Here is a 16,775-nt window from a genome sequence, read left to right as displayed (position 1 = left end):
GTTAAGGACAAATGCTATGCGAACCATCCAGAGACGATTGATGCTTTAAAACACGAAATCGAAGTTGTCATTCATGAAATTGGAGCCCAAACAATCGAAAGTGTGCATAAAAATTGGGTTGATCGAATGGCCTACTGTAAAGCCAGTCGTGGCAGTCATTTGAACGATATTATTTTTCATTCATAAATGACAATGTTCAATCTTGAAAATAAAAAAAAACTGAGTTTGAAAAAATATTAATTTTTTTTTTTATAGCCTATTCAAAAAGCAAATTTTACATGGCCCACCCTATATTAATTGCTCTTTACATCCTCTACTGCCCTTTTCGTTAAAATGTTATAGCGTGAAAGATGTGTATATATTTTGCTACTAATTGTAAAAGTTATTATTTTGTATAGCGTAGGTAGACATGTTATGGATCTGTAGTTCAACGGTTTGGTTGTTTCTGTGTTTTTTTTTTTTTTTTGGTTTAATGTATGTTTTGCCTATAGTAAGGAAAGGAGGTAGTTTTTGAGGTTGGTTAATTATTTCGTTTATTACTCTGGCTATGTGTTGATGTGAAGTGGTTAACTTTTTATACCAAAAGGATTATTATTGTTATTATTGGGCCATGATACACTGCGAACTCTGATGTAGTCTATTATGCTTGACCTAGCAAGCCTAAAATTGGCGGCTTCTGGTAAATTTGAGTACCTTCTCAGGCTTTTTGCTTCATTTCACTATAGCATTTAGTGTCACACTGCCTAGGTGTGCACGATTTCGTCTGGCGGGAGCCACACATTCGCAAAGAATGTGCTCTGGAGTTGCATCATCCAGTTCGCAGAAACTGCATACACTTTTTTCTGCCAGTTCTAGTTTGCTGAAATGATCAAAGTTTGCTGGAAAATGTTAAACGCCGCAAAACAGCCTACCTGGGACACCTCGTTCGTGGAGCGAAATATGAATTATGCCAACTAATAAGCGAGAAAAAAGTGGAAAGAAGAAGAGGCATAGGTCGAAAACATATGTCCCGGTTGAAAAAATGATGATTGGGAACTCATCCGCACGGCAGAAAACAGAGAAGCATGTCCAGTTTTATTGGCAATATTTAGATATTTTATAATATTCACATTTTATTTAAATTTAATTATAATAGTGTAATATAAATAAGTTTGTAATAAGAAATAATTTTCATTAATAACTGTGTCCGCCAACATCCATCAGTGGATAGGCAGTTGAAGAAGAAGAAATGATAAAGGAGACTACCAAATACTTCTGGGTGATGCGCAGTGCTCGTTACAAGAGGTTTGATGTCAATCAGCAAATCGTTCAAGGTTGACAAAAGACGATAATTTTCCTTGTCTTCAACATGAACAACACCCAGCAATTCTTCATTGGATTTATGCTTCTGCTCAGCACGGTTTGTTGTACTGCTTGATAACACGTATTGTGAAAACCACCTAAGATGTCGATGAAAGCACACAGGGCTATATTTTTAGAGTCCAGATCCTTTTGTTCTCCTTATTGTAATCTTCGTGGATTTTCCTGGTTGATGGGCAAACAGTTTTCTTGCACAGAGGTCGGCACTTCAGATTTACATCCCTAATGTAGCCACTTTTTAGGGGAAGAAGGTTCTCTTTATTGTGTTACTGATACGAAAATCTTTGCATATGCTGCGCCCTTTGGGCCCGTTAATGACAGCGCAGTCGCTAATGCGCACCTCTGCTAGCCACCCTAACATTAGAGGACTAAGGTTCAACTCCTTGCTGAATCGGAGTAATTTGTATTTCATTTAATTAACATGCAAATTTGTTTTAAACATAACTCATGAATTTTATAAAAAAATAAAAAACAAATAATTGGCGCGTACACTTCTGTTAGGTGTTTGGCCGAGCTCCTCCTCCTATTTGTGGTGTGCGTCTTGATGTTGTTCCACAATTGGAGAGACCTACAGTTTCGAGCCGACTCCGAACGGCAGATATTTTTATGAGGAGCTTTTTCATGGCAGAAATACACTCGGAGGTTTGCCATTGCCTGCCGAGGAGCGACCGCTATTAGAAAAATGTTTTTTTTTTTATTAATTTTGCTTTCACCGAGATTCGAACCAACGACCTCTCTGTGAATTCCGAATGGTAATCACGCACCAAACCATTCGGCTACGGCGGCCGCATGAATTTTATACTTAAAAGAAAAATTGCAAATTAAAAATTCAATCAGAATCAAATAACAGCTTCCCACGACAGTCAGTTACACGTTATTTGAAGGACCCGCATTAAGATGCATTTTTATTTTGCATAGTATTTTTTTTACTCATTTTGATTTCTTCTCTTTTTCAACATTTCCGTTTTTAATTGCTTAAATTTTATATTTTCGCCTAGCGGAAACCAGAAGCATATAATTCTTAAAAACTATTGGCATTCGAGTTATACAAATGCGACCAAGTAACTGCACTTAAAGGAAAGTACACAGCTACAGCTAATAATTTTTTGCGCCATAAAATTTCATTGCAAAAAGAAAACACACAATACATGTAACAGCTGGTGAATATATTGTAATACGTGCGTTCCATCTACAGATGATGCAGAAACCTTGACATATGCACATACATATAAAAATTCTTAAAGTGATAATTCTAAAGAATTTATAAAAAAACTTAGCATGTTGCCACATTTCAATTGGAATTATTTATATTAACAAGTAACAAAAGTAGAAGTAACAAATCATTGCATACTCTTAGGCGAAATGAAACTATTCACACATTCAGTGGTACGGCGCCAGCGGAAGTCTTCATATTTCCACAGTAAACACACATAAACGAAAACAAAAATACTCCGCATAAGAGTGTATTAAGCAAGAGAGCATATTCTTCTTCTTCTTAATACGCCTGCTTATCAGCATACCACATACGCATTCGCTAAAGAGTTAACAGAGCTATGTGTGTCTTAACTCATGCAATGTACATGAAAATGTAAATATATTTTACAGCGCGTTGTTAGCGTAAATTTTGTTTACAGTTAACCGCACACTAATATGGTAAATAATGTTTTTGTTGCGGATGGACAAAAATCGATAACTGCGAACATCTACAGTAAACCAGCTGGTCGCACAGCACAACAGGCATGACCAGCCGTAAGGTAATGTTGATAAGACGAAAAACTGACGGCAAAAACAAAACGCAAACAACAGGTTTCAACAAGTTCGTTCAATTCTTTCTCTCTTTCTCTCTTTCTCCTTTTACACTCTCTTCAATGTTTGTTTACTTAGTACTGGTTTTATATCATACGAAACTGGTTCCGCCAGCAGCTGTGTTATGATGTCTGCAATGACGGGAAGTGCTAGCGCACGAGCGCTTGCAAAGAAAAAAGCTTAAGAGTTTGTAGCATCAGAATGCTTATACCATATGTACAAACATATACATGGAAATAAATGTGTACATATTTAAGTGCACGAGTATATGTACATATGTACGTGTACAAGCATATGCGTAAATTTAGCTGTTGCAGAATGCAATTGACTGTTTTGCAGGATGAAAGTGGAAGTGAATATCGTGCGCCAGCAATAATCTCTTATCTGTTCAGCCGTCTATTTGTTATTTTCGCTGTCGTAAATTCATAAATCACATTTTCATGCGCCTATAAACGTTTGTTGCACAAACATATGTTAGAAATTTTGCGACGCTCTCTCAGCTTTTATTCTGATTTACTCTCTTTGTTGTCTGGCTGCTCGCTATTTACCTTTTTGGATGATGGCACCGGCTAATAATCGATACTTTGTAAATACATACATATGTACATAATATATGTACATAGGCATATTTCAGAAACCGAATTAGAGTAGGCATACACATGTATGTAGTGATATACCCTAAATGTATGCACATAGAATGATTTAATTATCAATAAGTATGTACGTGTGTATGTATGCACACGAAAATGTTTAGTTGTGTTTATATGCAAAAAATAAGAAACCACATGAAAAAAATGATGACGCACACTCGAAATAAGTATACATATATACATACATATGTACATATGTACGAGTCATGTTAATGTTCAAATATGCTTATGAATGTGTGCGTACTTTTAATAATCACTTCAGGATAAAGATGAGTCAAACTTATGATAACAAATGCATACATATGTATGTATGTATTTTTATGCGTATGTGTTTGTATATCTCTTGTAAGAAATCAGGTCAAAAGGAAAATAGAATTTGTTGAAACTGAATGAATTTTCTAAATAATACTAAAATGTGTCCTTATAAATACCGGCTGAAAGCATTGCAGCCAACGCTGTGCCTTTTTGCACACTTATATATGTGTGCACATTAGGGTGGCTCAATTTGAATGGAATGACTTTTTTTTATAGATGCAGATTTTTATTATAGATGCAATTCTAAGAAAAAAGTCCCTTAACCAAAAGTCCCCGAACCCAATTTTGAGCCCACGAAATTTTAAAAGAAACTATCTTTGATTGGTACGAAAATTTAGAGGGAGTTATGGAAAGTAGAAAAAATACAATTTCTGTAAAAAGTAGAAAGGATCTGCAGCCAAAATAATTGTAAATACGTTTTAAAATTGTAAAAAAATTAACGATTAGAAAAATAATGCTGAAAATAAATTTCCGAAATATTGCAAAATTTAGTTGGTTTTGGTTAGATTTTACTTTATCTATTATATATATATGTATGTACAATTGTTTCCGTGCACTCTTATTTTGGGTATGTGGAAGATCCCCTCCTCCAATTTTTGCAGTGCGTCCTGATGTTGTTCAACAAATAAACGGCAGATGATTTTTATGCAAAGCTTTTTGAATACAATTCTATTACAATATTGATTTTATTAAAATTTCATTTAAAATTTGTTTTGTTCATTAAATAAAACAAAAATAAATATTTCGTACCAAAAAATGCAAGTTTGTATTCAAAAAGAACCAGAACATGCATAATACTTTGGTCCAAATTAATCTTAATATTATTTTCTTATTATATTAATTAAAGATAGTTTCTTGTAAAATTTAGCTGGCTCAAACTTGACCTTAGAGCTATGCTCTAATTGGCTTTTTGTTTTAGAATTCTACTTATATATAGAACCGCAAGGATGTCGAAAAATACCGACCCGCCCTAATGCCTATATGTGTGCGTATGAATAGTAAATTTTTATTAAATATATACATTTTTACAAATAAATAATGGCCATACCTACACGCATGTATATGGACGAGACACTTTTAGTAAATTTCAACTATTGTCAATTTTATTTGACATGTGGCGTTTAGAGGCGACATAAAACAGTGTATTCGTACATTTGTGGGATAACATCAAGAAACATACCAAAAATTTTACAAATTCAGCCTTGAAAGGCAATAAGAAACGTTTGAGTGCATTTCTGCCCCGAAAAGTTTGTTTCCATAAACCCATTAAAGATATTTGCGCCCCTCTACTGATGATTATTATTTTTATTTTCCAGAGTCTGGTCTTATTGTCGCTGGAATGGTAGGTGCCAAAAATGGAAAATTTCAAATTCATATGTATAAGCATTAAAAATATATAGCGGTTGGGTTCTGATAATTGGGAAAGTCAGCGCTCATAATTTCATCTAAACATTTGATTATCAAAGGTTCTGCTTTGATATGCTAAGCCTCAATTAAATTAATTTTATTTCTTGTTTTTACGCAATAATGCAATTATTATACTTAATAACTAAGTAGGGACCTTCAACTGAAATTTAAGCTATACATATAAATATTATTTATATCATACTATGTGAGTATTGTTACAAGGGAGAATGTTAAATTATATGATATAAACTACACATTTAACTTAAATCAAGTACAACCTTTCGAAATATCCCAATTTGTTATTTTCTAAACTCATCTGTCCAATTTTAAACACATTTCGTTAATTTAGGGTTAAGAGCGTGTTGTTGTTACATATTTGGCAGAGCAGTAAAACACACACTCTCACAAACACATACATACATACATACACATACTCATTCGCAGGCATGACGCCAACGACACTGAAAATGTCAGCACAACTCAGTATTGCTCAGCGCAGCACAGCGCAGTTAATAATCGGAGGTAACAGCGAGTGAATTTCGTGAGTTTCAATGTTAATTTCCTTTTTAGTTCGGTTGAGTTCAGTTCAGTTCGACTTTAAACGTTGTCGTAACTTCGCGTCGTTGTAGTAGCGCGACCGCAGAAACGCTGCCAAAAATTATTTAATACTTAAACAATAAAATTGAAGACTTGAAAAGAATTGCAATAGAGGTAAAAAAGGATAACAAAGCCTAAATTTATCAAATTCAAATTGCATAGCAAAGAGGTGAAAAATTGTAATAAAATTCAGACGAATAATTAAATTATTCGACTTGTGCTTGATAACTCAAAGCAATTTCGTTTACAGGAAATGTTTGCGAACTGTTGGACTATATTTATTCTGACCTACATTAAAAAAAAAATTCAATGAAAAATTAGAGAAAAAATATTGCTTGTAAAATCAAAAAATTGCATAAATACTATACAAATTTAAGAAAATCAAGTCAGAAATGAGCCTACAAAACCAATAAATACCAGCTCAAAATAAACAATGAATTGCTTAAAAATATGATCAAATAAAATGAACAAAATAATTATTACAAATCAAAATCGAGAGAAAATTAAAAAAAATTATATTTGTGAAATGAAACCAAATTATGAATGATAACAAAAACGTTGTAAGGAAAATAATGTTTGATAAAAAATCTTTATATTAAATTTATATAGCTTATTCTATTACAAACTTAAGAATATACGCCAAAGTTTATGAGTACCATTTCTAATGAAACAAATATAAAAATAATGTTATATATATTTTCAAAATGTTCTTCCTAAATTAGGCCATTTTATAATGAAAATATAAATTTAAAAAATATTTATAAAAACCGCTATAAAGGAAGCAATAAATTAATAAAAAACGGTCATAATATGAATCAAACCTCATTGTTAAATTTTCAAATAAGAAAAAAAATAAACTTCAAAGAACTAATTCCTAAATTATTTATTTTGAAAAATTTTTTTTTAAATATTATTAATAAAAAAAAGCTTAAACTGGTTCATAATATAAAACAATATTTTAAATGGGAGATAAAAATTAAAAAAGAAGTTTCGATAAAAGCGTCGATAAAATGTTAAAAATATTATAAATATATATAATATAAAAATTAGGATCAAATTTGCCCTTAAAAAGTAATAAACGATAAAATTTTCAAAAAATGGAAATTCATATAATAAATTTAGTAATACAAGGTGGCGCAAAATTAATCTCACTCGGAAGATTTATAATGCAATCATATTTAAGACTTGTCAACTACGCAGCTGCAGTTACTAATGGAAAAGTAATGGTGCGCGTAAAGGCCAAAAGATTTCCATCACTCAAAATCATTTTTTTATTTAATAAAATTTCAATGTATTCAAAAACACAATTGGTTGATTAATTTTTACCCATCTTGTATTTTCTGGAAATTCTATAAAATAGATTTACATTTATTTGAGGAATCATTTAATTAAATAAAAAATTTTCCATCTTCGGCATTCAAAAGTCTCTCAGAAGTTTTATTCAAATCGGGAATTAAGTTTCAAGAATAACACTGAATACAAATCAGAGCATTTCAAATAATTGCTAAAATAACAAATTAAAATAGTTTAAAAAAGTACAAATTTCTTTATATTATTTCTCAAAAATTCTCAATTAAGAATTAAGGAATTTTTTAATGATTGAAATCTTCATTTCTTAAAAATTATCACATAGTGGCTATTAAATTTCTTTACTGTTCCATATAAAAGCTTAAAAATAAAATAAATCATTATGGAGCGTAATAAAAAAATATAAAATAGAAAAACTATATTTCCTAAAAAACTTGCAATTATAATAAAATAAATTTTGTAAACAGAAAATATAGAAAAATAGCAACATCAAATTTTTCTAAAAACAAATTTTAATAAAATCCACAAATTTTCTACATTTTCTCATTTACAATTTCAAAATACGATGCCAAATTTCGCGAATACAAAAAAAAATCAAAAACAGTGAAACTACATAAACGTCATGCACAATCCAAAGCATTAAATTTGGCTGTGAAATCAGAGCAACGTGAAAGCAAAATAGCAAAACAGCCAAGCTGCCACTGCCATTACGCTTTGCTTCCAAGTTGTGCGATGTTTACTTTTCCAACATGCACACATTCATACCTGTAAATGTGCAATATGTACATGTAGATAGATACATATGAATATATTTCTGTGCATGCAAAGTAATCGTTTTTGTTTACTTTTATTTATTAGACATTTCCTTATTTTCATCCGCTATGGGGGGGAAAATAATAATGCGCCCATCCGCGTGGTAAATAGTCTACTCGGTCTCTTGAAAATAATTATATTTGGTGCGGCGCTGAATCAACACGTGACTCTGTCTAGCACCAACACATGTATACATATATAATTGATTTACGATTGTGTGTGCTCCCCTTTTTTTCAATAAATTTATCATACAACAAAGAAATAAAACCGGAAAATACTAAATATCAACAAAGCGTCCAACTATGACTGCACACTTTGGACAGCGGGAAGAAATAGTAGACAAAAAAAAAACGTGCAATGAACGTGAACGGTAAACGGCCCATCAGCTGTGCAGCACAAGGCAATAGAGCACATCGTTTGTTTTTTCGTCGGCCCCATCGAAGCTATGCAACAGCATAGAAAAGCTATTTGCAATACAACCGAATGCGTTTCGAGTAGTACCAAACTTACCAACATTGCACCTGCACTCTGCAGCCTAGACTCTCCATTGCTCTCTCTCTCTCCCTCTGTTTGCTGTTGGTCTTTGCTTTTGCTTTATTTCTTCTTATTTACATTGTTTCCGGCTATAGTGACAGCTACACTACTGTTAAGCCACCTTCAGCTCCTCTGTTTAGCAATTCGCTGGTAAGTCGCCCGATGACGATCCAAAAGATCACCAATACCACTGTTAACACCAACACCAAAAACATCAGCCCCATTAATAGATATGTACGTACATCCATGTATATATACATAGCAACTGTAACAGCAGTAATAGTTGCTGCGTTAACAGAATGGTTTTAGTTTTAGTCTTGATTGGCAAATCAAACGTTACGGAACAGTAGAAGCAACAAGAGATACGAGTAGACAAATGAATGAGCAGTTGTACGGACGCATACTGTATATAGAACAATAAGAAAAACTCGGCTCACACTCAGCTGAGCAGTCATTTGGAACTATGGGATTGTGCAGTTTATAATTTGTTTGATTTTTTGTTTACGATTTGTTTTGTGTTTTAAGTATTCTTCAAAAGCGAAATCAAATGGAAAAATGAAACTAACAATTAAAATAGTATTAAATTTTAAAACAAGCAATAAAATGAAGTAATAATCAGAAGAATAAATTAAAGTGTAGAGAAAAGTAAATGCAAAGTCAATCATAACAGAAATCACACAAATAAAATAAGTAAAGCAAAATGTTTAAAATATACAACAACAAAGAGAGAAAGAAGATTGTAAAGTGAAACAAGAACCTGAATTGGAGTACTCACAAAAACCAATAAGAGTATCTATGTATGTATGTATACATACTTATGTATATACAGATATACTCGTACATATTAGCGGCTACGATATGTGACGTTCAACAGCTGAACAGTTAAAAACAAAGGATCTATCAATTCCAGCTAAAATTGAAAGCATAAAATTATAATTTTAAACAATCAATTGAGTTCTTAAAGCTTAAGCTTAACCTCAAAATCATATTAAAACCATGCTTTTTCGATTACTAAAGAAGGGCCCTATCCGACATTCTACGCTTGCTGCCTATTCTTCTTTGGTTTGCCCTTTTTGCATTTTATCTTTCTGTATTTACGCAGGCGAGGAATGGAAATTCACCCAATGCAACCAGCTAAATGCGAAAGCTAAAGTGCATACTACTATCACACTTGGTATGTGTACATATTTGTATAGGTGCAAATGTAAACTACTGACGTCATCGGCGATGCGAGGATTGAATAAGAATAAAACAAGAAAGAAATTGACTTGAAATCATTTGATATTAAGTAAAATGAAATACAACAAAATAGTATCAAATGGTTAGAAAAGCATTAAATTAAATAACAATAAATACTAAAATAAAAAGAAATTGAAAATGAAAAAAGTGTAAAAATGATTCAACCAAATAAAATGGAACTGGAAAAAATAGAAAATTAAATCAAATGGTCTTAAACAAAATAAAATAAAATAGAATGCCAAAAATAATAAGAAAGAAACGAAATGAAACGAATAAAACTTATCGGCAAAAAGGAATGAAACAAAATGAATAGGAAATGAAATGAAGAGGAAATGAAAAATATAAACAAATAAAATGAAATGAAATGCAATTAAATTAAATAATTTAAAGTGGAACAAATGAAACAGTGACTGAACATAAGCTAATTATCGCCATTTGCGTGGCACATGGAAAAAATTATCAAAAAACATCAAGGGGGTACCAATTACGTATCCCCAACATTAACAATCGGAAGGAGCGAAATGATTTTTTTCATCGGCCAAATATATTGCAAAAAACACTTTTCGAATATAAATATTGTACTTCACAGCTAATGGTCAAACTTCACCTTTTCTTTACACATGGTAATATTTTTTAGCTATATGTAAGAAAAAAAATCGGTAAATATTGGCAATAACTTAAATATGTTGTTAATAAAAATATTAAAAATAACCAGATGATGCTTGATATTGTCATATTGAAAAAACAAAAATCAATTCGCTCTTTCAGATTATTAATACTGAGGCAAATTGCATCGATTAGTATCCACTCAACTTTATTGACAAATTTTCCATGCGCCCCGCAGAGTAGATAATTACCGAAAATAATAAGAACTAAAGTGATAAAAAATCGAAAGAAATGGAATTGGAAATACTAGACGCATAAATATGAGCAAAAAAATTAAATGAAACAAAACTATTTGGAACGAAATGAAATAAGCCAAAACGAAATGAAAAGGAAATGAAATAAAAAAAATAACGAAACGAAATTTAGTAAAGAAATTAAATTAAACTAAATTAAATAATGGAATTACAGAAAAGAATAAGAAATGTAATTGAAGGAGACGAATTCAAATGAAATATCTAAAATATAAAAACAGCACACGCACACTCCACCCACAACTATAGCAAAATTATTTAAAAAAAATTAAAAAAAAAAACTGTTAAAAACCAGTTCATGAGCTTTTAGTGCAAGAACTGACTGGGAGTTGAAACGCTTCTGTTTACGCTACACAAAACAACTAATTTAATTGAATTTAGAATTGATTTCGTTAGTGGTTAGATCCCCTAAGGGAGTTCTTAGAGGAAGGCTAACTTTACCAAATTTATTCAGCTCCAATTGGTTTTAGGAGCAAAAGGTGAAGTTTCTTGAAATGCGCGGTTAGGAAATTCACAACCACAAGTATTTTACAAAAAAAATAAATAAGGAGCAGTCTTTGGAAGTTTTTTTACAAAAAAATAAAAATAATACAAAATTTTTGGTTTCCATTTTTAATTTCCAGAAACTGTACTTTCTACGCCCAAAAAAATAAAGAAACATTTCCAAAAATATTGTTTTTAAAATCATATTTTAACTTTAAAAAGTAAGAAAACAAAAATTTAAACTGAAAATGTTTAGACTGTTAAACTGAAGATATTTCACTTTGAAAAACTCTACATTAAGGCTTTCAACATTGAATGATTTCTCAAAATTACAAACAAAAATTTCAAATCTCTTCCAGTTCACTTCTTGTTCTTTCTAATATTTTGAACAAAAAAATTTTAATGTATCAAAAAAAAATTTTAAAAATTATAATTTATCCTTTGTTCTTTTACTTCTTGTTCTTTCTAATATTTTTAACAAAAAAATTTTAATTTTTCAAAAAAAAATTTTAAAAATTATAATTTATCCTAAAAAATAAAATAAAAATCTATAAAACTTGTATTTGACTTAAAAATTTTTTACCGAAACCGAACATACATATGTACATATTTGACTCTAAATAGCACACCAAAATTTTCAACATTGAATAAATCTCAAAATTATTAAATTGTTTTCAAAAATTTTTGTTTTTAATTCTTATCATACAAAGTCTACAAATAAATCGATATTCAGAAATAAGTATGACAATATGCAAAATACATGGATCACTTGGCATGGAATCGATTTATACAAAACGTTTTAGATGTTCGCTGGATCGAGCGAACCGAAATCAAATACTACAGTGGCATCTTAATCTCAATAACATTTGACAGATATATGAGTGTACAATTTTAGTATCATGAGACGGAAAAATCACAAAATTTAATCGGAACCGTACTTTTTACTCCATTTCATTAATAGTGATTTAATGGGTAAATTAATAAATTTTTCAAAATTTTTAGATCGATCGATTTCGATCATTTCATACATTTCAGCATAATTTACGCAAGGCTAACATGTGTACCAATTTTCATTGAGATATCAGTTCAGCGCACAAAAGTACATCATACCAGTCTCATATAAAAAAAACACTTTTGTAGACCTGTGTAACCGTTAAGTGAAGAAGTTATGTAAAAAAAAGAAACGAATTAAAACGTGCTGAAAAAATTCAACGAATTTTAATGAAATCTGGTAGAATAAAATTTGAATAAATTAATTGAGTTGAAGCGCTTTTAAATTTATTGTTATGATTTTCAATTCTTTCGTGCCAAGAGGTTTATTATTTTATTTTTGTATGCCGATATTTTCGTTATTATTGATTTTTATACTAAAACGGAAATTGAAAAAAAACATGGTTTTCAATAATGCGCCCGATTTTCGAGGAAAAATTAAGAGAAATGATAATAATATTAATAATTATGAAAATAACAAGAACAATAACAATATTTTTAATAATTAAAAATAGTAAAAATAATAACAAAAGTAACAACAACAAGAGTATTAAATTCAACAATAATAATATTAATATAACAAGTGTATATAGTGATTTTTTATATTTATTTCAAACTTAAGTGGTTCCGCCTTTGACAGCATTATTTTGCATATTGCTCGCCTTACTCTTGCCATGCCTTATTCTGCCTACATCTGTTTTTAATTACGATTTTCGAAAACTAACCAAAATATGGCTATAATTTATTATTATTTATTTAATCGAATTATATCGTCTTAAAATTTAAATAATTTTCGATTTTTCGAATCAAAAAATTATTACGAGCTTCATGTAAGAATTCATCCGCACATAATAAATAATAAATGTAAACAAATTTTTGAACCTGGCTGTATCGAAAACTATTTCTCAAAGGTGTCAAAAAGTTATGCTGGCTGTATCGAAAACTATTTCTCAAAGGTGTCAAAAAGTTATGCTGGGTTTGCCATTTCTCCTTGAATACCAAAAAAAATCCATCCAATTCAGTCAATCAAAATCAATCAATCAAAATTCAATCATCGAAATGAACCGCAAAAAAAAAAACAACTTGCTTGATTCCAACAAAAATTTTACGTAGCCATTGGAGCGTATTGGTAATTTTTTTTTTTTTCAAATTAATAAAAAAATGTCTATCACAAATTCTTTTTTTAATTTTATTTTTTATTTTTATGATTTGAATTGGAATCAAGCAGTTAGAGAGTTCAAAATTTCGATCCGATTCGACACTGATGTGATAACGCTCTACGATCTACAGAAACAAAGCAAAACTAAATTTATAATAAATATGTTTATCTTACTTAAACATACATACATACATATGTATGTACATATACGTGTGCATTTTAGTAAAATAAATATTTAATTGAAATTCTCTATTCGATGAATTTCCATTGAAAATTTCTATTTGCAATAACAACAACATACTACATATAAGGCTAGCTCAGCAGGTACGCCGGTGTTGGCTGCCATCAGCCACTTGCAATCTGTGTGTGCTTAACGCAGGGGAAATGAGCGGTGCCCCAAACAGCGTTGAATAGTAAAATCGATTCACGCCCGCAAAACACGTGTAACGTCAAAAACTGTAATAAGCAATCATGAAATAAAGCACTTCAGTGATGTAGCAAGAGAATTTTAGAGAAACTAACGAACAACAAATCGAAAATCAAAGCACGAAGAATGAGTTTATCAACAAAACATTGCTTGGAAATTTTCCACAAACACGCACACAAACATACATGTGAATGTAATTTTTACAAAATAGTACGTATGATACCACCCATAATATAATACATTTTTTTTCTCTTATTTTACAGTTGATTAAACAAATAAACGCACATACAAATAGAAATTTAAGCCAAATTTATCAAAGTCCAAAAAGAGAAAATGCCAATAATGATTTGGCTACTACGAAAATTTACTTTCTGACGTATATTATTTTGGTTAATAGCCCTAAACACCACATAGTGCCACCAACTAATCCCACCCAAAAAAAGTGCCCAGAAATCCACAACGCAAATTAATATCGGTTACTCAACTATTTGCTACGTCAACAAATAAGTAACTAAACAATATTAAATTTCAAAAGAACAGCGATGAACAAAAGTCAGAACGCGACCAAAAGATAATATGCGCGGATAAGAGAACAAAACAAGAAAAAACACAACAAAATACCCACCGATAAAAAAAGAAGTCAAGTGCCAAACAACACAAAGCATAACAATAATACAAGCGAATATAGAAATAGTAAAATAAAAACAATACATGCGTTGAAAAACAAGAGTTCAGCAGAAACATCTACATACATATATACAAGTATAACAAAGCAACGAACTCAAGGAACAGCAACATATCCACCCCCCACTAACTAGACAATACCAAAATAAAAAGTGATAAAAACACGTAAAATCAAACATCATCAAATCAAACCCCATATTTACAAATTACAACTACAACTACAACGTAAAATATGAAGCAAACACGCAAGGTTGCACCAGATGGCGGTTGGGGTTGGGTTGCTTGCTTCGGGGTCAGTTTAGTAAATGTGAGTAGACTTTTGTTATTTTCCATAGAAATAAATGTCTCATACGCACCTCTACAAATGTCCATTAGCAAAATCAGTTAATTCGCATTTCGATCAGCTATAAATATTTATCATTTATTAAATATTCGTAAGTTCTTTCAGACTATATTCAAATACAATGTGTTAGAAATTGGGTGTCAAATAGGTATAATATTTAATAAGGAGCCTCTCAAATGACACGCTTACATTTTTTCTCTAGAATAAAATAATTGAAAATTTAAATTCTATCAGGTTTTACTATTTTGATTCAAAATACTGCTCTTAACAATAATATGTGAAAAATAACATCATTTAAATGTACACCATGAACGCGTCTACAGGTAAAATCCGCCAAACAATCAATTCGTGAATGCCTAATTGTTGAGAACGTCGAGATGTTGAAAGTTGTTCAGCAACACTTTCCGCTACAGCCACAATATTTTCAACAGAACGTCCAGTTTTTGGTCCGCCAGTCCCTTTCTATTCTCTACAGAACCAGTTTCTTCAAATTTGTTCACTTTCCTTTAAATTATCGACTCATTCGGATGATAATTTCTACCAAAAAATCACTAATTTTGCGACATGTTGTTGACTTTTGAAGGACCTTTTAGATGTGAAAAGTCTTAATCAACTTGGGTCCGCAAACTAACAGGCTTGGCGATATGGAGCGCTACTCTTTTCTGAAATGAAATAAAAAATAAATTTGCATAAGATGCTCGAAGTTGTTTCCTTCCTTCCATTTCTAAGCAGACGCAATATCTTTATCTGAAGGGTACTCGAACTCCTTCTAAAACACCTTCAGTGGCTCGAATTTGGTAACATTTTTAATTAATTCGTAGGGCATTTATAGGATTGCCATAAGCTAATATCCCCAAACAATGCATAGTGAAAATGAATAAATTCATTTCTTGTGAACCCAGCCTCATCAATAAAAAAGATGTTGACGAGATGGGGGACATCATTGCGTTGAAACCAGAGGCAAAAATTCAAACGTGCTTGATAATCTCGTTTATTTGAAGACTGTGCTCGTGTAGAATTTTTGAAACGAGAGGAGCACTAATTCTTAACTCTGCTGATATTCTCCGCATAAACGTTCCCGAATTATGTTTTATCCATGCTAGGCTTTCATTTTGAGTTCTAAGAGTACCGACTCTGATATTCCGAATAAATTGCACTGTTTGCTCAATGAAGCATTAAGCAAACTTTGGTGAATCCTACCGAACCTACTACGTATAAAGGCGTCGAGCTTCAGTGGCCATTAGCATGGCTATACACGAAATGCATGTCGGTTGATTCTGCATAAGAACACTTAAACAGCCTTAGTAAATAAGAAATGGTTACAAGTGTTCGTTGTTGTTGTTGTAGCAGCATAAACATTCCCCATACTTACATACGGGGAATGCTGCTGGAATGACAGTCCTTGGGCGGATATAAATCCGGGTCGTTTCGGTAACGTAGAACCGACTGTCGTGGAAAAGAGATCGTTAACTGACACGGCTAGTCCTCTCGAGTGCTCGGGAGAATTACTCTGTACAAAGTTGGTAATGGATAATTTTTGTCCAATTGACAGAACATCCAGCTGAAAGCCTTTGCTGTTAGCGCTGGGTTACTTTACTTTAAATACTAATTAATTATTATGGACGCTTTGTATAAATCAACAAAAATGCGTTTCACAAATCATCAGCTCACTGCGAAAAAATATCCAAGTAACAAAGAGCATGGAAGTAACAAACGAACTAGAAAAAAAGATTAACTTGCTTGC

At 31.4% G+C, this 16,775-nt stretch overlaps 1 protein-coding gene across 9 annotated transcripts in view; it reads left to right on the top strand.

The window, feature by feature from the left end:
- Positions 1-6,104: 6,104 nt before the first annotated feature.
- LOC129237015 (uncharacterized) overlaps positions 6,105-16,775 on the top strand; it is a 93,318-nt gene continuing 82,647 nt past the window's right edge. The window contains exons 1-2 of one of the 9 annotated variants that reach the window (XM_054871369.1): positions 6,105-6,248; positions 14,268-14,995. In XM_054871369.1, the coding sequence (XP_054727344.1) occupies positions 14,921-14,995 (75 nt within the window). In that variant the 5' untranslated portion in view covers positions 6,105-6,248; positions 14,268-14,920. The other 8 variants (XM_054871375.1, XM_054871373.1, XM_054871372.1 and 5 more) reach the window with 8 other exon arrangements.

The sequence above is a fragment of the Anastrepha obliqua genome, chromosome 2 (assembly GCF_027943255.1).
Source record: "Anastrepha obliqua isolate idAnaObli1 chromosome 2, idAnaObli1_1.0, whole genome shotgun sequence".
Classification (NCBI taxonomy): Eukaryota; Metazoa; Arthropoda; class Insecta; order Diptera; family Tephritidae; genus Anastrepha; species Anastrepha obliqua.
Note: the sequence above shows the minus strand (reverse complement) of the source record. Positions and strands in the feature narration are given on the sequence as shown.